The following is a 22,928-nucleotide window of genomic DNA, read 5'->3' as shown; positions in this document are numbered from 1 at the left end:
CTGGTTCTGCTCCCGATCCCCGCTCCCCAGTCCTGGTTCCGCTCCCGGTCCCAGTTCTGCTCCCGTTCCTGCCCCCGGGCCCCGTTCCCGTCCCGGAGTCCGCGCTCGGCTTCTCCGCCGCCCGTAGCGGGGTGAAGCCTCAGGGCTCTCCGGAGCCGTGTCCAGCTCGGGGCTCCTCAGGACAGGAGCGGCCCGCCGAGGTGACGGTGAAGGGACTGCAGCAGCTCTCACGGGGAAAGGCTGAGGGACCTGGGCTTGTTCAGGCCCGAGAGGCGAAAACTCAGACGGGACCTCATCCAGGCGTGCGAACACCGAAAGGAGGGCGCCGAGGATGGAGCGGACTCGGCTCCGGGGCCCGGCCCTGGGACAAGGGGAACGGGGAGGAACTGACAGCCACGAGCAGCTCATGGTGCTGTGGGCTCTGGAACCAGGGCCCGTTCCGGAACCCTCGGACCCCGTCCGGGGCCCCGTGCTCCGCCTGGGCTGACCCCGCTGGAGCAGCGATGGGACGGAGCCCCAGCGCTCCCTCGGGCCTGACCCAGTCCGGACTTGGGCGACAAAGCCCCTTAGCACGACCCTGAGCTCCCCTTCACCCCACCACCCTCACTACAATCATTTCAACCTCCACAGACACAAGGAAGAGCTCAGGGAGTTGTGTTTTAAGAGTTTTTTTTTTTTTTTTTTTTTTTTTTTTCTTTTTTTTTTTTGTTTTGTTTTTGGTGGGTTTTTTTCTCTTTTAAATCAGCTTTATTTTTCTAACTGTTATTTCAATTTCCCATAGCACCTTGGCAATGTCAAAAACAAATACAAATACATGTATTATCATTTGAACACTTAAAGCATGAACCTACTTTACACAAATTTTGTTTTGGACATTTTGACAACAGGAATAAACCAGAACAGACAGTCTAAAAGCCAGATAAGTCGCTTTTTTTCTCCTTTCCTACCACTTTGAAGAGAGATCGTCAATGCCAAGGGGAAGCTGGATTCATCCGGGAGGAACAAGATGTCTGTAGTAACTCGAGCTCAATATATTATCTGAATATTTTGTATTCTATAAAAATTAGAACAAAACCCATTTATGCACAGTCTGTTTACATTTGAAGTTGCTTTTTTTTTTTTGGAAACTGTATCCATAACTGAAGTTCCATAAAAATAAACATCTGGTTCTTAAATATAAAATTTTAAAGTTGTTACAGGTTAGTTTGCAGATGGATTTTTTTTTTCAGAAATAAGTTGCTTTAACTCCATTTCAAGTCCTCCCAACTGTACATTAAAAACAGACTCAATGAACCTCTTGAAGTGCCTACACTAAAGGCACTGAAGAGAAGAGCCAACTAAAATACTACAACAACCCAAAATTATGTACCATCCTAAAGGAAGCTCAGACTATATGGAATATATACACGCAAAGAAGAGCATGATAAATCATTCAGATTAATGGCAACAATCTTAACGTTTCAGAAGGAAATATCAAAATTAGAAACAAAAACTCTATTGCATATCTGTAGTAATCAAGGATTTACAAAAAAACTCATCAGAAGCCATTTCCCCCCGAAGTGCATTTCTGTTGCATCGTCTGTAATACAATGGTGCATTTTACAAATTTAAAATATCATCTGTACATACCAGATATCTCAGCCCAGGTAAACTCACCTGGGAACAGTAAAAATCGCGGACAGTTTCAAGACAATTAAGCTGATATTGACAAAGTAGTAAGGCCATAGCTATTTAACTACAGTAAAGCATTGATTAAGTCACTTATTTGCTACTGATCTGCCACAGTATCATCTTTCTCTTCTGGTTAATAGTGGGTTACTTTTTTTTTTGGGTTTTTTTGGTTTTTTTTTTTTAAACCTACAGCTAAAACTGCACCATCATACTGTGCCAGGCTAATTAAAAAAAAAAAAAACAAACAATAAAACAACAAGAGCAGGAATGTAAGATACTATAAAACTAACTTAATGTTAGAAATCAAAAGAAACAAAACATTTTGCACTTTTAATTTTACTATCACATGCAAAGAATTTCTTCTTTTCACTCCCCAGCAGAAGCACAGAGAGTGCCCCAATCTTTTCCACACACAGTAATTTGGAAAAGAGCTGAACTGGGAAATGCATTTCTGTCCCTAACGGAAGTCAACAACTCTGAAAACAAGTCACAGTTCCTAAAACTGGAAGTTAGGTGTGATTTGCACCTCCTGGTATTTAATATCAGCAGAGCAGGACAACTTGTATCCTGTGAGGGTACACCCAGAGGGAACCACGGAGAGCTGCTGTCACTTGGAGTGCACCTGGAGCCCGGTGCACAGGGACAGCTCCAGCGCTGCTGACACAGAGATCCAGCTCCAAGGAAACCCAGCAGTGGGTCTGGCTCCAAACCACCCCTGTGTCCCAGTTTCCCCAGTCTGTCCAACGTGTAAACTGGTGGGGAGGGACACAAGACCCTTCCCCAGCCCAGCACGGGGAGGAGAAGGCAAAGCCAGTCCCTGCCAGGTCCCAGTGCCAGGAAGTCCCACCCCACTACAGTTTCACAGCCGCTGTATCCAACTGGGAATTTCCCCCTGCATAGAAAAGAATAGAAAGGAAAAAACAAAACAAACCCCAAACCACAGCTAGAAATGGTGGAAGGGAAATGCTCACGTGAAATCCTTACATGCAGGTGTGAAATAAATTCCAAGTGCCCTAAGCTGAGAAAAGTTTGGATATGCTGGGAAAAGCCAACAGTTCCAGCCTGACCTACATTCACTGCACAAGAGCCACAACCTGCTGCTGGAAACACTCCCAGGGCTCACAGAGCACCCTTTTCCCATCACCCTGCAAGGAAGACGGAGCCACGGTTGGTTGGGTTTTCCCACATCTGATCAATGACAAAGTTCCATTTCACCATTCAGGTGCTCTCAGCACAAGCAAGTCACTGACACTGGATCAGGGAATTCTGAGCAACATCTGCACCAGCCCCTTCCCTCACAATTCCTCCTCAAAACAGCCAACAGCTGTTGGCATCCCAACGCTTCCTCAACGTCCCAGAACACATCTCCCCTAAACACCCGTGACCATCCTACAGGCTTGTTTTGTTCCAGTTTGGCTGCAGGAATTGTTTAGAGCCTTTAAAATGAATTAAACTTTGCATTCATTGCATTTTAGGACTTTGACACTAAATACTTAAACTTCCCTATCATTCCAACAAGAGTAACATTATCAAAATAAACGGAGAAGGGTCTGTAAGAATCCCTAAACTGTGGATGTGATCAACGATTTTTTTTACTAAATTAAAAAAAACCTCCCAAACCCAGTACAGGTAGTTTAAAAGCGAATAGTGATTTTGGGGTTTTTTTTTATATCTATATATATATCTATATACATCTATATATATAAATATATATATGTATACATACTTCAGAACCCGAGGAAATGGCAGGAAGCTGAGTCAGGGGAGGTTGAGGTGGGAGATCAGGAAAAAGTCCTTCCCCAGAGGGGGGTCGGGCACTGAACAGGCTCCCCATGGAAGGGGTCACAGCTCCAAGCCTGTCTGATTTCAAGAAGCATTTAGACAACGCTCTCAGGCACAGGGTGGGATTGTTGGGGTGTCCTGTGCAGGGCCAGGAGTTGGACTCTGTGATCCTGATGGGTTCCTTCCAACTCAGCCCGTTCTACGATTCTCTGACTCTCTCTCTGTAACATGCGTAGAAATGAACAGTTAACTGCATAAATACATTATACTGTGTTATGAATCAACTCAAAGCAATTGCCAAGCTGAATAATAAGTTAGAGAAATGACAACTCTGGCTTTATATATATATTTATAAAAATAGATATGAGTGTTCTCCAAGCAGTTGATAGAGAATTCCTACTCAGGCCCAAGTCACCAAGGGTTATCTGGCTAAGAAATCAGAAGATGAAAAATTTCACAGTTATTTTAACTGCCACTTACATTCATTCTATGGCAACACGAGCATATATTACTAAGATGGTTACGGAATATATCACAATTGAGTTTTCCAGTGTTCACAACTTACAACTTTAAATTTGTACACTTGCTATTCACTAAAAAAAAAGAGGAAAAAATAAAGATGTGATTCTTACTGCTGGAAGCTACTTTTCCCTAACGCTTTATACAGAACTTTGAACCCTGGTATGCTGATTTTGGCAGATTAATGCGCTGAATGTTCCTATTTCGGTCATTAATCACCCTGAAACTTAACCACTTACTGCACAATAGTGTTGTGAATTCAGTCAGCACGCAGCTGGCAAGGAGCTACCTCTCCAGCAGCTTCTCTGAACACAAGGGAATTCTTTAACTCCACACCTTTAATTCCATTTTAAACAGTTAAAAACGAGTCAGTTGCTATGACATCAGCTGTAAACAACGAGTTCCCAGGAGTACAAACCCTGATTTCTGGCAATACAGCAGCCAACAGCCTATTCCAGAGTCAGCACAGAGAACACCCAGCCACAGCTCTGGTTTGCTGCCAGTCATCCAGAGATGACAGCGAGTGCCCAGAGTTCCCACCTCCCAGGCTGCAATTCCAGGCTCTTTACCTGTGCAGGTAACACCAGGTGCTGTGTAGCCACCTGCCCGTCCTACCCTGGGGCTGCCTCAGGAAAACACACCAAGAAAAATGCACTAAAGTCTGTAATAAAGAAATTAGAGAAAGTAACAAGAGAGGAAAAAAGCAAACAAACAAAACCCCAAACCTAAGGAGTTGCCCTCAAAAGGAGGCAAGGAAAAAGGGCATATTAAAAATTCTAACATGCTCCCTTTGCCTCCTCCCACTGTGTCTACGAGACAATTTCTGCTGTCCACACACTCGCATCTACAATCCAGTATCCTGCAAAAATTATACCTTAAAAAGCTTGCTGAATGAAATATTAGTAAGGTCAAGAGACTCTACTTCAAGCTGGAAACACATGGTTTACTACAGTAGTACATTCAGTTTTCATCATCAGTGACTAAGTGATGACAACAGTTCTGGCTGCACTCGCTCCACTCCTGCTGCTGCAGAGGCCTCTGCAATGCCAGGCCGTCCATGGCAGACACACCAGCCCACAAGCCAAACGTTAAATAGGTTAAAAAAAGTTCTAATTTTACAGAAATGCTCATTTTCCAAAAATAATATTCTCTTATCCTTTTCCTCCTACACCGAGGGACAGGTTAATTTGTCAACTCATATTCTTTCACTTTGTCAAAACGCTACTTTCACAACCCCAAAGCTGATTTCAAGCAGGAAACCCTCTGCAAATTAAAAACAGAAATACAAAAATTATAATCTCTATATTTATAGTGATTGGAATCCTCCAGCATTTGTGAAATCACTTTTAGAGATGAATTTTGGGACCCTCCACAACTTCTCCACACAAGCCACGCTCCAGTTCAGTATTCCCCTTCCCGAATCCTTCCCTCCTCAGTCTCTCTGCTGCTCATTAGTCCACAGCTCAAGTTAAATAGAGAATCATTGGCTGGCCCAGCGTTACTTTGGTGACCGGGGTGGCACGTACTGCTCCTTGCCGCCGCGTCGCGGTGCTCCCTGAGGCGAAGATCTGCGTCCAAACTGGCGCCTCTGTTCCCTGATTTTCCCAGCAGCTCCCCTGGGAGCTCCGCTGCCGCGGAACCCGGAGTAATCCTTCATTCGACCTTCAGCCCTCTCGTGAGGAGCCTTCTCCGGAGCCTTCTCCGACGTACCATTTTCTTCATTTTTGGCAGGGGGAACGATGTTGGTGCGATGCTCCCTCAGAGGCTGGACAGGGACTGGAGGCGGCTCCTTTGGGGGCTTCTGGCAAACTTCGGCGTAACTGAGCTTGCGAGGCTCCTTTGGGACCAAGGAGAAGAGCGAGGTTTATGCACCACAACCACCTCCCAGCCTATCCCAGGCACGAAGTCAAGGCACAACAGCAACAACACGCACAGCGAGCGGAGGGAAGCTCCCGGATGCGCCACCAGCTCATCCCAGAGAAAGCTCCCTGTGCCATTCCCGTTCCCTGCTCTGGGCCTTACCTGTGCTGACAGAGCAGGAGCTGCACTTGCTTGAGCAGAAGGTGAGGAGGCGTTTGTCCTCGGTGGCTTTGCAGCACTGACGGCACAGACAGATGCTGGCGGGGAAGCCGGGCTGGCCACGTCCTTCGGAGCAGACACTTCTTCTGGTTTGCTCTCTGGCTGAACCGTGCTGATAAACCAACAACAATTCAAATTAAAACCTACTGACACTCATGTTTCAAGAGATTATTTCCTTTCTTTGAAATCACAAGTTCAGAACAGAACAGCCATTCCCACCATGATCTGTTCTTTCCATCTGGTAGCCTCTGGAGAAGAGGCCACCCAGCATTACTGCCAGACACTGGTGAGAGACTTTGCTGGAACATGCAAATGAGTCAGCAGCACCTTGGCAGCCCAAAGGGTCACCACATTCTGGGGGCATCAGGTCCAGCACTGCCAGACAGGTGAGGGAGGGGACTGTGCCACTATTCTGCACTGGGGTGGCCTCACCTCCAGTCCTGGGGGTAGTTTGGGGCACCACAACATGAAAAACATCTAAAGCTGCTGGAGAGGGTCCGGAGCAGGGACAAGGGGATGGGGAAGGGTCTGGAGGAGTGGCTGAGGGCTCTGGGTCTGTTCAGCTGGAGAAGAGACTGAGGGGACTCATTGGGAGCTGCAGCTTCATCCCGAGGGGCAGCTCCGATCTCTGCTCCCTGTGACCAGTGGCAGGACACGAGGGAACAGCTGGAGCTGGGCCAGGGCAGGGTTAGGTGGGATGTCAGGAAAAGGTTCTTCCCCCAGAGGCTGCTGGGCACTGCCCAGGCTCCCCAGGGAATGGGCACGGCCCCGAGGCTGCAAGAGCTCCAGGAGCGTTTGGACAGCGCTGCCAGGGATGCCCAGGGTGGGGTTGTTGGGGTGTCTGTGCAGGGCCTGGAGTGGGACTGGGTGATCCCTGTGGGTCCCTTCCCACTCAGGACATTCCATGATTCCATGGTATGCCCACGTTCTCTGCGTACCTCAGCAGCACAGGCTCAGTCTGGCTCAGGGAGCTCACGCTGGGCACGGGCGGTTGGGCAGCGCTGGGCGTTTGTTCGTCCGGAGCAGGAGCCGGGCAGGGGGACAGGGAGTCTTTGCTTTCCTGCACACAGAGCACAAGTTGCAAAACACAGAACGATACTCAAATTTCTCCACAATATGGCACTGCAAGACATCTGAGAAGGAGGGTAGTCTCAAAGGCTGCTCAAGTCCTGATAGGAATTTTACTTCTTTTGGACCATCACCTCTAAAGCAATTCCTCTTTATATGGGCAAAACAAGCAGTGGGTAAAACCAGAACTAAGGCTGGATCACCCAGAGTATCAGTGCTTAGTCCCACCAGCTCAAGGAACGAATTCATCTGGAAAGATCCCTTGCCCACGCTCCACCAAACTGTCCCTACTCCAACAGCCAACATTCCCCCTTTGCCTCATTCCTAAACATTACTGAGTTTACAACAGCATAACTGCATGAGTCCTAGCTGCATTCCCACCAAAAAAAAGGGAAAATGCACCATTTTATGAACAAACCAGTGGGAATTCTGGGATTAGAGCATTGGAATACACGGCTCTAACAAACCAACCCTTTAACAGGGAAAAGGGAGTCACAGCACCCCAATACTCCCATGGGTGTACGGAGACAAGACCAGGCACCTTCTCTTTGCAGACTCCTTTAACGATGTCGGACATCCTGCTCTCCAGCACAGGCTCTCCCAGAATTTTTGCTGTGCTGCCAGGCAAAGGTGGGAAATTGGATGCAAGCAAGTCAAACTTTGGTGTCTGAGTCTTTGTTTCTGCTGAAGGCTGAGGTCTCTGGAGAGGGAAAACACCCGTTACTAGAGTCATAACACTGAGCAGTAAAAGCCCTGAGCAAGTGTCAGAGAATGTCCTAGAAAAACTGTAAGCCCCCAATGTAATCTGACGATTTAAGGACACTGCCATTCCTTCAGTAACTGGAAAGCCAACACCCTGCACTTTGTGGGATTCCCTGCAAAAAGGGAAGCAGAACTTACCGAAATCCGGTCGTCCTCCCGTCTCCTCCGACCTCGGAACACGTTCCTCCTTTGAAGATAAGAACATCAGTCAGTGCATCCACCCAGCTGAAGTGGGCACAGCTCTGCATGAGGGGATCCACAGCTGCCTGCTGAGCCTTGCCCACACACGGCTCTGGGATGTTCTCCCTCCTCAGGAGGGGTCAAAGTTCCAGCTTTGGAAGAAGCTGGAACAGAGCCAATATGGAAACAACTTCTCTTTCTCAGCCCCCTGGATGAGCATCTGACCAAGCACAGGGACAATTATTTTACAGTAATAAACTTATTAGTCTCATTTCTCACTGATCTGCCTTTTCAAGTGTCTAAACCCTGAATTAAAAGAGATAAAAGCAGTTAATCTTAAAATACTGAGGAGCATCAAATTCCCAACCAAGGATTTACTTATTATTTACAGCAATACAGATGCCAACTTTATTTCAGCATCTGTTTTAATTCTGGGGACAAATCAGTTACTTTTAAATAAAGACACTTCACTGTCTTACTGTCAGCTGTTTGTCAGAGTAACTGCCAGTTGGAAAGTGAAGCTGGAACCATTCCTGCTCCCAGGTCAGCATTTATTGCTCCTGATTTACTTAAGCACCAGTTTTCTCGTGGCTGCTCCTTACAGAAATGTATTTTGTGCTGATGGTTGATATCTTTGGCTCACACAAGCCAAGTCCCAGCTGCTGTGTGACAGCAAACACGGACACAGCCCTTTACCTGCCCCTGCCGACGCCGTAATCGCCGTTCTGCTCCAGCTGTGCTGTGGGAGAATCCTTCTGGGAATACCCTTGGTCTTGGTGCCCAGTCAATGAGCTGTTGTGTCGCTCCATGACAAAATTCCTTGAGTTGGTTCTGCTCAGGTCCCCCATGGGCAGGGCCCCGGCGCCGGGCGGCCCCTCCGGGTGCTCCGAGCTGCTGGATGAGCGGAAATGGGGCTTCACCCTGCAGACACAGAGCGGGAGCTGTAGGATCCCCATGCTGAGAAACCACACCAGAACCACCACCAACTGCAACTGATTTGCAGCTGGCAAGAAAAGCACAAGGTCAGCAAGCACCAGAACTCACGTTTCCTGCGTACAACTGTCAGGAACAAAGACATTTGTCTTCCCAACCTCCATCAATTCCTTCTGTTATGGTTTTCTTGCAACCTCCACTCAAGTGTTAACAAATGCAGGAAACACTGAGATCGCTGCCCAAAAGATAGGCAGGAGGGGAAAAAAAAACCCCAAAACCTCAAACAACTTAAAAAAACCCCAAAACCCAGAGGTCACAGAAGAGTCAGAAGAACCCAAAGAGGAATTTTTCCTTTGTCTGGGCCTGCAGCACCAGCACAGGGCACTGGAAATGGAGCTGGAGAAATAAGCCAAGGCCAAGGAACAGACTGATCTAACCACAGGCAAACAAACTGAACTGAGACACAAGGCCAGGAGTGAGTGAACGTGGCAGATGAGGCCAGGGCAGCTGAGCCCCACCATGCACAGCCAGGCTCAGTCTGGCTGCTCCCATTCCCAAACCCCCAGTACTGACTCTGCAGTTCCCAACCCTCAGACATTTCACCCCGCTATCGATTATTCAGCATTAAAGCTGTGCTTCCTTTGAGCACAGACACAGCTCTGCACACTCAGTGCTGCTGCAAGTTCAGGCTCAGGGTCTTAAATGCAGAATTCCCCAGAAAACCTCAGATCCCGCACAATATGGAACAGTCTTCTGAAGCAGCATTTGGGTGTCTCCAACTCTTTTCCACTTTTGCCCCTCACTGGTTTTCCATGCAGCACTGATCAAAGACAAGAACCCTAAATTCTCTCTCCTCTGGTAAACTCTGCACTTCTCATAACTTAAGGACAGCAGGAGGATTTTGTTTAAAAACAGCATGTGCAATCTCATTGTAACATTCCATGAAATCAGAAGAAACTCTCCTAGTGCCAGCCAAAGTATGACCCCTCCATCTCCCTTTCCCACAAGGATGTTGCAACAAATCAGCGCAAAATAAATACGAGCGGCTTAAACAAATGTTTAGCTACAGAGAAAACTCCAACACTTAACTATTAACTGTCTGTACCACAAAACAAATCAGGTTTAATGGGCCAGGACAGAAACCCAAAAGCACCAGCTGGATGAACTGTCCAAACAAGCTGCTCTGCAGTTCAAGAGGAGATTTGCTGAACAGAGATGAATTCACACTTCCCAGCTTCAAGAAGCATCAAGAACCAGTTTTAAGGGCCCAATAAAATTTAAGTTTCCCATCAGCAAAAACCACAGGGAGGAGGTGGAGCAAAGTCAACTAAATGCTTCCATTTTGTTGTTCTCAAAATGGCATATTCTCAAGTCACTGTTCAGCCCTCAGATCTCATAATCTTACCCGTCATCGAGAAGGCCACAGTCTTGTCTGGGCAGAAGAGCAAAGCAGAAAAGACAAGGAAAGACAAAGGAGGGAAAAAAAAGAGCAGAGAGAAGGAGAAATGATGTGAGAGCAGAAGGAAGGAAGAGCAGGAAGAAGGACAAGCAGGGAGCACAGGCTGCCCAGCCCCCAACTGTGACCTGTTCTCTCTTAGCGCGATACTGGATCATCACTGGGCCAGCAGGACCTGCACAGACTGACCCTAAAGCTGCAACTTCGAGCACCCAAGTCTTACAAATGGAAGCCTTTACATAACCAGGATTTTAAAAGCTTCGGGTTATGCAGATGTGATGTACAAGGAGGCATTTCAAGGTGTTAGCACTTGGATACACACAGTTGTTGCACAGCTGCAGCATCCGTACTTCCAAGAGGATCCACATACCCAAGAACTTTACAGGTTTTAAGATTGTGCACAATTTAAAGCAAAAAATATCCAAACCACCTTTGTCAAGATGTGAGTTGGGAGCTGAGCAGCTGCAACTGGAGCAGCTGCTCCATCTTCCAGGCAGAGTCGCGCTCCCAGTTCCACAGTCTGTGTTAAGATTGCTGAGTCACCACAGACCAAATCCTGAAGTTCCCCTTCTGCCAACAGCCACAGACCCGAACTGCACCACAAACCCACTCACGGCCCTGGCAGTTGTCGAATGATTTCTCCAACAACACCAACAGCAACTCCCGTGATCCCAGCCCTGTGCTGCACACAAACAACTCCCACCCCCACACACAGGTTACTACTCCATTGTATTCACAGAGCAATTGCTCCAGCAATACAAAATGTTTCCTCCTCCCCAGTGTTTATATCTAAGTCCTTACAGCTCTCAGGAAAGATGGGGATAAAGCAAATAAATTACAAGGAACAGCCCCAGCATCGAGCAGTTGGACTCAGCAGTCAGGACAAGCAACTCCCACTGCAGGAACCAACAGCTCCACAAGCCTGATCCCAGCAGGAAAGGCTTATGTTGTGCTGCAGGAGTTTATAATCTGTGTATAACAAACAATTACAAGTATGACCTTAGGAGGAAGTTATTTATTTGTCTGCAAAAATTCCTCTGAGGCTTTTTAAAGGAGATACCTTCGTTCTCACCAGCACCGTGTCCATTATTTTAGGACCTTAAGCTGCCACCTTCTACTTCGTTTTTTTAATTAAGTTGAAAAACATCACATATTTGATAAAACAAAATAAATTATGTGGTCCCATCAGAAAGCACAGCAGGTGACATGCAAAGAACACTTGAGGATGTCAGTACTGTAAGTTTTCCAGGAGCTAACACCCGACAGAACTATCTTACCGATTCCTATGGAATGGGCGACCTATACTCAGAGAAGCAGCATTTGTTTTGTATGATCCTGGTGTATTAAAGCCATTCACAAATCCACCGTTGGGAAAGGGGGCCTGCAACAGACAGAACAGTCTCAGTGGCTGAGCTACAAAGACAACGTTTGCAGATTAATGATCAGCTTCAGCACTTACTCATGGCTGTAATTTCACACTGGGCTACAGCATCTACTGTGGTGTGAACTCACTACTCCAGCCAAACCCCCACAGGTTCAAAGTCTGCATCTGCTTTAGCAGAGTTCCCCCATTCCTGGAAAAGCTATGGGCTCTTCCAGTAACACAAGCTGCTGGATAATGGAATTTCACACCAAAATTCCTTGAAATGAGTGGCAGCCAATGGTGAGACTGGCAGCTCCCCTGACTGTTGCTTTATCCCTCTGTTTTATGACATTTATTGTCATATTTTTATGACAATAAATGTCATAAAACAGAGGGATCTGACCAAGAAACCTGGAAAGCCTGCTCACCCCAGCGATTATTAACCAAATTATCCCTGATGGGCTGGGCTCCTCCTCCCCTTCTCACCAGCTGTTACTCACCAGTGGTGTCTCAAAGTAAGGTGCAGGATTTGGAGACCACGTCTGAGGCACGATGCTGTAAATCGAGTACTGCTGAGGGCTATATACAGGCTGCATAAACAGGGGGGAGGCAAACTGGGCTTGGGTCTGCACGGGCTGGGGATACACACTGGAATCCACGACCCGGTAACCATTCTTAGCAAAAAACGTGTTGATGGCTTTTATCCTGGCCTGCAAGACAGCAAATCATGCCATGCGTTAGCTGGGAGAAAAGAACGTGGAATCTTTCCTGCCTGATGTGAAGGTTGATTACTGCTTATGAATAAAAACTGATAAAATCAGTCCAGATCATATTCCCACAGCATGGTAACGGGAAGGACACCCATTGCTTTAGCTGGGTGATCTGTAAAACTGCAGATAAATGCTGCTTTCTACAGCAGAACTGTCCAGACTTCAATCATCCCAGGTCCTCTCACAGTCCACACACTTTGCTCCAGCCTGCTCTGTGCAGCAGCCAACTCAAGACTCGCAGTGGCAGGAATCCCTCTCCTGAGCTCTGCAAACCCAGATTCTGGGGCAAGTGGAGAAGGGAAGTCAGCACAGGAATGTATTTCACCTCCCCTGGGAAGCAGTGCTGTGAGTAACCAGCAGCCACTCAACTGTAATTTGTCAGAGCTCCCCATGACCTCGTTCACATTTCCAGCCTCCAGAGCTATGGACTATCCCACTGCTGAGTCCTTGGTTCTACCCCCCACAAATGGTCACCATCATCCAAACAGAAACAACACAATTCAGTTCCAACAGAAAGAGCAGCTAAAGCAGCCTCACCATTACTGGCTTGCCCTGAAAGGTTTTCACTTCTTCCCTTAAGTATTTGAACGCCTGCAGATACAAAAAAAAGATCAACATTAGAATATCTTGATAAAGTTGTGCTTCCCAAAGGATGTTCCATGATTTAACACAAATGTGCAGCCACGTGCTTCCCTGTCAGCCCACCTAAATTCATTAACACTTCCAATTCAGGATTCTAGTGCCAGTCACGGCCAGAGAGCGCCGAGGCAAGAGCCAGGCATGGGAATTATAACCCCACAATCTCTCAACTTTCCTCTTATTAACCAGAACCTGCAAGTAATCTCTTAAAACAACAACAGGGCATCAGTAAATAAATATTTCTTTTAGCTATGGGAAGCACATGTGCACTTTCATTGAGCAGGAGAAGGATTAAAGCTGGCGTGGCAGAGGAAGGCAGCCTTACCTGTTGCGCGTCTGTGTCGGACTGGAATGTAACGTACCAGTTGTTGTTGTGAGCAAACTCACAGCTTATCACCTTGGGGCAGTTCTCATTCTTGAACAGAGCCTTCACCTCCTGGGGAGAGAAGTTCAGAGCCCTTGTACAATGAACACTCAAGTGACCCAAGTTTATGCTCCAGCTCCTCAGCTGCCGCTCTCCCGTGACCAGGGATGGTTTTTTATTCCCCTGACCAAACCACCCTCTACCTGCTTCTTAACCCACGAATCCTAGTTCAGCCTTCTGGGCTCCCCAGATACAACAGAGCAGGCCCGGCTGGTAAGAAAATCAAGATCTGTGTAGATCTGGTGATATTTTCATATGAAATAGGTAGGAAAAGTATGGCTTTAGCTCAGCAGAGTCACAGAGGCAACAATAACTCCATGAAATATTTCTAAGTCAAGGCAACCTGACAGCTTTGCAATAATCAGATTGTAAAGAGAGGGACAAGCAGCTGCTCAGTGTTTGCATTAAAAGAACTCATTAAAAATGCTGGTAGACAAACACCCTGTGTTACAACTTTAAAAAACAAAGAACTAAATCATTCTGTTCGCCAAGTATCAGGAGGAATTTTATTATCCTCCCTTCTCGGACATAATGAGCTCAGCTCATGCTGGGGCTCAATGAATGAGAAATGTTTAGTAACATTTCTTGCTGCCAAAACAATCGTCTGACTTCAAGTAAAGTTATTGCTGTGACAAAAATTCAGCCTGAATTCCAAGCTATGCCCTGGACTGGTTTATTTTTGGAACTGAAAAGAAACCAGTTCAAACTTCCTTCCAGAAAAGCCGAGCTAGCTCAGCTTTGGTGGGAAAAAAGTTTACTTAAGAAGGTTTAAATATAGTAGTAAATGATGGGAAGGGACAACGGCAATAAGTTTTTGTTTTGACTATTTTGACAACGCACCCAGGTGGAAAAAGTTACTGATGTGCTCTAGAAGAAAAATATTCATGTTTAATCCAATTAAACACCAGCTGACCTTTTCCTGGTGCTGTTTGAACCCCTATTGAAGGCACCTTCCAAAACCAGTAACAGAGTTATTTATGTCCTTTCTCTTTATTTACCTCTATAGGTGTTGTTTCAGGGATCTCACGAAGAATGATAATACACCGTTTGTGGTTTGGTCTGACTTTCTCCCCCCTTTCATCCACTTGTACCATAGGAGAAGCTGAAATTAAAGTACAAAATTTGGACACATTGCACATCTCAGCAGTAACAGATTCTCTCATGGAACTTGGAACAAAGAATGAGAATTCAGGAGTTTGGAACAGCCTCCTGCACAGTAAAGTTCCTGCCACCATTTACCAGCACAACAAACCATAACCAGGCTCAGAGACTACAACATCTCTCTGAAGCATGGAAGGATTCTTTGTGCTGCTGATACAGATACCAAAGTCTCAGACTTACATCTCAAAACTTCAAGAATAAGGTCCATATCCGTTGTCAGCTTCTTAATCCCTTCCATGTTGGCAATTGTCCATATTGGAACAAATTGATCACTGTCCATCTGAGACATCAAGTAGAGATCCTTCGAAAGATTCTCTCTAAGAAGACATAAAATTATTATTTAATAAAGATCCTGAACCTGCCTTAGAGAAAACTTAAAACAAGAGGATAACTACAGGCTTAAATAAATATTCACCAGTACCATTCACAACCAAAACACCCTCAGATTTTCTCTCCTGGAACAAATCCCAGCAAATCAAAACAAAGCAGAGTAAGATAATTTTAGAAACTTAATGAAGTTCCAGCGCCCTACACATTGGTCTGCAAAAAGGATCTGCCAAAAAGACTTCTGGTGCCACACAGTAAATTATCTCAACATCTTATGGCTGTGGAGCACAGCAATCATACTCATCCAAGGACATGGATGCACAGACAGGAGTGAAACAGCTGGGAGGTGCCACAGGGCTTCTACAGCACATCAGCAAATCTTGCTTTGTGCTTTTATCAAGATGATAGCACATATCAAGCCAAGAAGAGGGATATTCGCCAAGGATTTTAGTAAAGGGTTTATACCAAGGTGAGTTAACTGCACCTACCGTGAGAAGCAGAATTCAAGTTGTTTTCTCAAACATTCTCTGATGTCTTCTGTGGACACAGTGGAGCTGCCGTCACCTGAAAGGGACCACACCCACCATCAGCCCTCACTTTCACGGCAACAAGACAAGACAAGGCAAGGACACATCTCATTGCAGAACACAAGAGTGAATCCCTCTGGGTAGGACCAAGAGGAAAAGCTCATCCACGACGCTTAAAGACCCCCAGACCACACACTCTCAAAATGACTCTGATCCCACTTTGCCCCTGTTTGGCCACATGTTGAGGCCATACTGGAGCTTGTATGTGGATACACATGGACATGTCAGAGCTCCAACTTGGTTACACCACACTTACAGCAGCTCCAGGGGGGTTACAGACACTGACAGCAGCATCTGAACTTCAGCACTCACCAGACACTTCATAGATTTGGTATCCCAGATCTTCGGTTGCCAGGACAATTCCATTTGCTGACGCCTCATCAACTCCTGTGCCATTCCTTGTGGCTTCACAGGATGGGGAATACATCACTTCATACTGCTTGCAACTGTCCTCTGAGATCTCTATGTTACCTGGCAAAGGAACACACCAGCAGCAGGAAAACTCCTGTCAGCTCCAGTATACTTCCCATTTGAAAAATTCTGGCTACCACCATTAAAACAAATACTCAAGAAAGCTGTACCTGAGAGTGCCTAACCTTAGCCTGTATTTCTTAGGCTTTGTGTGGGATAGAACTTATACCCCTCCAATTTCAGGAAGATCTGGTTTGCACTAGGCTCTCAGGGAAAAGTAAATAAAGGATGCTGAAAGTGGCAGAGAATCTAAAAACCAGCTTTTCCACATGAAATTTAAAATATTTAAGCGAGGTTCCTAAAAACAAGGGATGAAAATTGCTTACACTGCCTCAATTGCTTCACTTTGTTATGAAGAGACAAATGAGTTTCTGTCAGGCAAAGCACAAACCCAGCACTCTCTCCTCACTTCTGCTGACTTACCAGAAACCTTTGACAAGGCCACACAAGCTGAATGTTCCCTTCTTTATCCCTAACTTTTACTAAACCATTTTGCAGAGAATCTTCTACATCCTCTGCCATGCTTTGAATCACCTCAGCTACACCCTGGATCAAGTCTGAGCCAAGCAAGTGAAACCAGCTGAATCCTTAGCTCTGGACACTGCCTGTGTGGTAAGGATGGGAACAGGACTGCAGTGGAACAGCCAGAATGGAAAGGAGCTAACCACGGATATTGAACAGGCTCTGCTCGAGAACAAATGCTCCTGACAGTTCTCAGCAGCACCTCGGTCACCCAGGATTGCAGGTGCCCTCAGACCTCATTTTCCTGTTCACAGGGTCCAGTGGATGCTCAAGTGCAGCAACGTCATGAATCCATTTCTACACATTCAGCACCCTGCTCCCCTCTTAGCGCGTTACTTGGTCATCACCGGGCCCCTTGAATCCCGTTCCAGCAGAGCTGGGACACTTTCCCGAACCAAAGCCCACTGGTGAGACCCACCACCCTTATAAACCACCTGCTGCATTCCCATGGTCCTTTCACACACGTTGCTCCATCAGCACTGACAACCCCAAGGACAAGAGCCAGAGGTTGCTCCTCACAGCTGAGCTCCCCGAGTGTCCCCCGGGAAGGGCCATATCACGACCCGTGTCCCAACACCTCACCCTCGGCTGGAGTCCCCTGGGCCGCTGCCGTCTCCTGCCACGTGTGCTCTGTGCCATTGGTGGGGGGCACGGCCTCACCACTGCCCGGGGGCACTTCTTGCCACACTTTTGCATTGGGGTTCAAGCCAGCACCTTTCGATGTTACCTGCTGAAGAGACCAGAACACTTTGGTTAGTTGGAGCAACCCAGAGAAGCCTCAGAAGTCAAGCCAGAAAATACAGGTGAATTTAGTGATTGTCTCTAGAGTTCCACATCTCAAGTGTCTACCCAGCTATTAAGCACCTATGTGATTTTTTTATTAATGAAAACAGGAAAATCCTTGGTATTTTCCAAGTATTTCGTTTCTACCTCCATTAGAAGTGTTGCCTTCAACCTCTCTTTATTGACATCCGACAACATCAGCGGAGGCAGCGGCTACTCGGCAAGGACTCTGGGAACTCATAAGCTTTTAAAGACTTGACTGTCATAATGCTCCAGTCCCCTTTCACCAGAAAGGGAAATTTTCCCTCCTCCAGACCCCTTCCTAGAAAGGAAGGTAAAAAAACATATGTCAAGGAGAAGAAACTGTATAACTTAACGGAATTAGTGACATCTGTACTAACCAAGCATCACCTGTGCTGTGCCAGGATTCCTCCTGAACTTAGCCAAGTGCTACCCCCTTCCCCCAGGAATCTTACACACATCAACAGAAACTAATAATTTCCTTAAACTTGTAACCAAGGAGATTAAAGGTTTTGAATTGCCAACATAAACTTACACACCTTCCCAGCCTGCTGGGGAGAGAACAAGATCTTCTCACTTTGGGTCTGGGCAACAAGGACCACAATTAGAGTGAGAAGGTTACAAACAAGACAGTCAAGAAGAACGCCAAGATTCCAGCCTGGCACCTGACACAGAGAAACACTCATCCCCACAGCACAAGATAGAGTCCTTCAAGGTCCCCCTCCCAGAGCTGCTCAAAGGCATTTGGGTGAGGAATCCAACAATCCAGCAGCAGCACGGAGGAGAAACATGGCTTCTGCTCCTTTCACATAGTGAAATAATAACTATAGTTACAGGGTAGCGAATAAAACTACCCTTCTGCAAAAATTAGCCCCCCGAGATATCCCAACACCCCACAAGCAGCTAAAACAGTTCCTCCAGCCACTGGACGATGCTCCAGTTCACTGCTGCAATTTGCTGGACTTTAAAAGGTGAAAGCCATTAATCCAGCTCATATCCACAAATGCACAGATAAGCAAGTTGGATATTTCAGAGGCCGGGCTCCTGGATTCTGAAGTTAAGGAGTGGCTCACTACCAGCCCTCAAACATACAGCACAAGGATAAGGAAGCAGTTGCAATAGCTTTAGAGATAATTCCTCTGCCAAGGTCACACCTCGTGCCAGAGCTGTTTGCTGCAAGGACAAGCCCCAGTTCAGTAACAAGAACACTGGAGAGGTTCAAGACAACCATGTGAGAAGCAAAACAAAGACCGTGGTCTTTGCAAAGCTCTGAGATTCAAACCCCCCACGCACAACTGATTTAATCCACATAGCAACAGAGTCTTCCCCTCCCGTTAATCTTTGCCCAGGAGCAGAGCTGGAAACAGTTCAGGGTGAAAGGACACACGTGCAGTTCCCTTTGCAGATTTCAGAGTAATTGTTCCCCAACAAAACAACCTGCAAAGAAAAGCCCAACAACCTGCTGCACCCACAGGCTCTGTCACTGCAGTTCAGCAGTTCCAAACTAAATTCTGCTCAGCTTCCGGTCACTCCTGGGGCAGCATCACCTGCCCACATGGGCTCTTGCTCAAGCACCCAGAGCCAGCAGGTCCCAGTTCTGTGAATTTACTTTTCAACAAAGCAAAAAGAGACAAGACACATCTACAACATGATTCATTCTTTTCTAAAAATAAACTGTGCCTCACTACCTACATCTCTGAGGGTAGCACTGAGCTCAGACCTAAAGTAATTTGAAGGAATAAATGTGATAAAGTGAAACTGAAACACTTCGGGGTGATTACACCATTTCTGAAGGTGATTGGGACTAAAAGCAACTCTGATGAAATGATGAATGGATCATGAACACAGCTAGAACAGAGCATAGGCCACTTCCCCTCGTGCTAGAAACAGTGAGCTGTAACAGCCCAGCAGGACCCAGCCCTGCTCTCACTCATCTTAACAGCAAAACCCCACGGACTGGAGAGGATAAAAAGTCCCTAATCTACATCAGCTTTTGGTAAATTCATGCTGCGCTCCAGGAGCAAAACTGCTCCATCCTGGCCAGTGGCTCTTCAGAAGAAAAGGCCAAAACATCAATTCTTGCTTATTTAACTGAGGCTACAAACGCCGAGCCCGTGGGATTGGCTGCAGCACGATCCTCCCAGCTGCTATCGGGAACTTTCATGACGAGGTTAAAGCTTTACAGAGTGACAAAGGTTGGGAACACTCGCTGGGATCCACAAGCTGACAAAGCTCTCTTCCTCAGCACAGCTTCCCCTCACTCACGCTACTTTCAGCAAATGTGGACCAGAGATTCTCCTCCAGCAACTCCCAAAAACTGGCTACTGAAGAAAATTCTCATTCTGAAAGATGGCAAAGGATATTTTTCTTATTGCAATTACATCTAAATTACATTTAACCAGATTCAATTAAGCTAACAAAAATGCAGGCACTCAAGAGTTTTAAAGCATTCAATTTTAATATTAACTCAAATTATTCTGCAACCAAAATCCTAAGCCAGAGCTTGTGGACAGATTTCCTGGAGTAGACAAACTCTCTGAAACAGAATCAAAGCAAAAAATCCAGAAGATAATTTAACCAAACTTGTGAGGGGAGAAACTAACCCTTTTCCAGAAATGGAAACGTAAGCAGATGGAAAAACCCCAAGGTCAGCAAAGCTACGGGAGGCAGCCAAGAGAAGCCTTGTGCTGGCTGGGGGACAGGCAGGTAGGGACCTGTCTGGGGGGCTCCGACACAGTGTGATCACCTTCTCTGAGGGGAGTCACCTGTCACCTTCTCGGAGCTCACGCAGACTCAGAGGCTGGATAAGGAGAAGTTAAGGATAAGAGAACACACAGAACTCCTTCAGAGCTGCCGGCAGGTTTCAGGTAACAGTTCAGTGCTCTCAGCATCCCAGGTAACTCTCAACCTCACAGTAACTTTAGCGGTCACAGGAGCATCACGCCCACCAGGAGCTGCAGGGTTTTCCATCGGCTGGTACGAGCCCCCCGTGCCCAGGGGAGCCTCCTCCATCCCTTGGAAAAGCCAAGGCACAGTTGTGCTGTCTGAAGGTGCTACCTGTGTCAGAGGAGTGTGAACAGGGGCAGTGTGGGGTCACAGGAAGCCTCACCTGCTCGAGAGGGCCAACAGCACTCAGCGCTTCCCACAGTCCTGGATTTCTAACCGGGAAACATCGTGGGCAGCATTTCACCCACCTGAAACACACAGACTCCCATTTCCCCAATAAACCACAAATATATGGAATTAGGAGCACATACCCATCTGAGTGGAGCCCACAGCAGGCCCAGCAGCCATTATCAATTCCATTTCTCTCGATGCATTTATTAATATTCCCAATGCACCTAATTATTAATTGTTAACAGCACACAGGTCCTGGCTGCAAGGGAGAAAAAAGGCATGCCCCAAACATAAACGTATGCAACAGCACGAGCCTTCCACAGCCCTTACACAGCCATTACTGCAGAGATTTGGAACTAAAGGATGTTGAAGGAAACCCAATTCCCAGATGCGCACTGTGAAGGGCTCGGCACAATCACCATGTTTACACCTCAGGTAGGTCTAAAACAAACACTAACAGCTACAGCAGCTCAGCCAACCCCCCTGAAAACCTCGGGACTTCCACCCATCCTGTGCCTTATTTTCCAGGCATCCCCAAAGATCCCCAGATAAAGCTGCTGCCTGCTCCCAAGAATCCGACTGCAGCATTCCAGGACACCTAGCTTTGAACTCCAGTTCTCTGCCCTGGCAGTGACAAGAAACCTTCAGGAAGTCGAGATGGTCCTCAGGAACTTGGAATTAAATATTATTGAGGTTTCCAGAATGAAGATCACAGAAACTCTCAACACTATCAGAGGAAAATCAGACAGAGTTGAGTTTGTCCTTTAGGACTCCCTAAAAATCCCGAAGTGCTGATGAGCTCCAGCTCCCATCCACACCACCACCACCAGCCACGTGCTCCCTGATATGCTCCAGCTCCCATCCACATCCCCATCATTGCATTCCAGAACCTGCCTCGTGCACCCGCCGCTCGCAGGAGCCATCTCCTGCTCCCGCAGGGCCTCTCACCACGTTCAGCCGCGGATGAGGCAGCTGCTCATGCCTCCCATCAGCCTCAGCAGTTCCTCTTCCAGCAGAACACTGCAACCCCTAATTCTCAAGGCCTGTCACCGTGTTCACAACAACTTTTATTCCTCTCCGCGAAGCCAAGGCACATTCGGCTCGGAACTGAGCTGATTCACTTAAGAAAGAGATGGCGTTTCCCAAACTGCTTTATTTAGAGGTTCTTAACCATGGAGCACATGTTCGTGTAGGAACCCACCAGCACCACCTTACCCGTCACCCGAACAAAATCCCTGAGCAGAATCCCCCGAGCAGGAACCCCCCGAGCTGAACCCTCTCGGGCAGACCCAGGCCAGCGCCCGCCCAGCTTCCTCCGTTACTCCCCCCGGCTCCGGCAGCTCTTTGCTCCGCGCACGTTTTGGGACAAAACTCGGTGCAAAGTTTATAGCAGCCACCCGGGTTCGTTCAGCAAAGGCTGAAACCGCTTCACCAAACCCGTAAAACGCCGTGAGCAGGTGAAGCCCCGTCCCGGGCCACAGCGGACACGGCGCCCGCCCTCCTCGGTGACCTCCAGGGCCGGGCCGGGCCGCGCTCCTCATCCCGCCCGGACCCGGCGCCCCGGGGAACGACAGAACCCACCCCCCCCTCACTCCCCCTCCCGCGCCATAAACCACCCCCAGTGTTTAATTAACGCAATTAACGAGGCGCCGCGCTCGGGGCCGGCCCCGCGGGGCCGCCCCGCGTGTCGAGGGGCCGGGCCGGGCCCGCTCCCGGGAGGCCTCAGGGAGGCCCCGCGTGTCCCGCGTCACCTTCAAGGCCGGGCCGCGGCGGCACCCGAAGGTCACGGCGGCACCTCCCCCGCCCCCTGCCCCGGCGGAACCTTCCAGAGCGCCCACCGACCCCCCCCTGCCCGCCCGCGGCCGCCGCCCCCGGATCTGCTGTGTCAGCCCCGTCCCCTCCCCCGGCGCGGCGTGCGCGGCCTCCTGCCGCCGCCGCCCGCCACATGGCCCGGCGCCGCCACCTCACCTCCACGAACAGCAGCATCGTGCTGCCGCGGCCGGCGGGCCCGCGCTCCCCGGTGCCCGGAGCGGCGATCGGGACACGCGGGCTCCGCCTCCGGCCGCGCCGCCCGGCCCGGCCCGTCCCGCCCGGTCCCCGCCCGCCGCCGCCTCCTCTTCCGGGCGCACCGAGCGCGTCCGGGGCACGGCCGGGACGGACCATTCCCCGCGCGGAGGGGGGGTGGAGCGGTCCCCTCCGCCAGAGGGCGCGGCTGCTTCAGCGCCGTGCGGGGGAAGCGGTGTCCCCCGCGAAGGGAGTGGAAAGGCCGCGAGCCGCGTTGAGGGGAATTCTC

The 22,928-nt window shown here is 48.2% G+C and overlaps 1 protein-coding gene across 5 annotated transcripts; it reads right to left on the bottom strand.

The window, feature by feature from the left end:
- Positions 1-794: 794 nt before the first annotated feature.
- Positions 795-22,709, bottom strand: LARP4 (La ribonucleoprotein 4). Of its 5 annotated transcripts, none has more exons than XM_032093842.1 (17): positions 22,604-22,691; positions 17,645-17,819; positions 17,297-17,444; positions 16,034-16,192; positions 15,623-15,698; positions 14,988-15,124; positions 14,645-14,748; positions 13,548-13,658; positions 13,121-13,174; positions 12,314-12,523; positions 11,728-11,831; positions 8,758-8,982; positions 8,020-8,068; positions 7,661-7,819; positions 6,990-7,111; positions 5,995-6,163; positions 795-5,809 (listed from the first exon to the last, which is right to left on the bottom strand). In XM_032093842.1, exons 2-17 carry the CDS (start codon positions 17,693-17,695, stop codon positions 5,471-5,473), a joined length of 2,217 nt encoding a protein of 738 aa, XP_031949733.1. In that variant the 5' UTR covers positions 17,696-17,819; positions 22,604-22,691; the 3' UTR covers positions 795-5,470. The 5 variants fall into 5 exon arrangements, with proteins under 5 accessions (XP_031949733.1, XP_031949735.1, XP_031949734.1 ...); XM_032093844.1 differs by having other exon boundaries at positions 17,297-17,441; XM_032093843.1 differs by lacking the exon at positions 22,604-22,691 and adding an exon at positions 20,628-20,712.
- Positions 22,710-22,928: the final 219 nt, after the last annotated feature.

The sequence above is a fragment of the Corvus moneduloides genome, chromosome 30 (assembly GCF_009650955.1).
Source record: "Corvus moneduloides isolate bCorMon1 chromosome 30, bCorMon1.pri, whole genome shotgun sequence".
In the NCBI taxonomy this organism is placed as follows: Eukaryota; Metazoa; Chordata; class Aves; order Passeriformes; family Corvidae; genus Corvus; species Corvus moneduloides.
The sequence above is the reverse complement of the archived record's forward strand: the minus strand, read 5'-3'. Positions and strand labels throughout refer to the sequence as shown.

Excerpts from the sequence above, each read along its gene's own strand:
- LARP4 (XM_032093842.1), bottom strand. The coding sequence starts at position 17,695 with ATGTTGTCGGATGTCAATAAAGAGAGGTTGAAGGCAACACTTCTAATG. Across the intron at positions 16,193-17,296 it reads CCAGGGGACTCCAGCCGAGG|GTAACATAGAGATCTCAGAG; the intron begins GTGAGGTGTTGG and ends TTCCTTTGCCAG. Across the intron at positions 13,175-13,547 it reads CCGACACAGACGCGCAACAG|GCGTTCAAATACTTAAGGGA; the intron begins GTAAGGCTGCCT and ends TTGTATCTGCAG.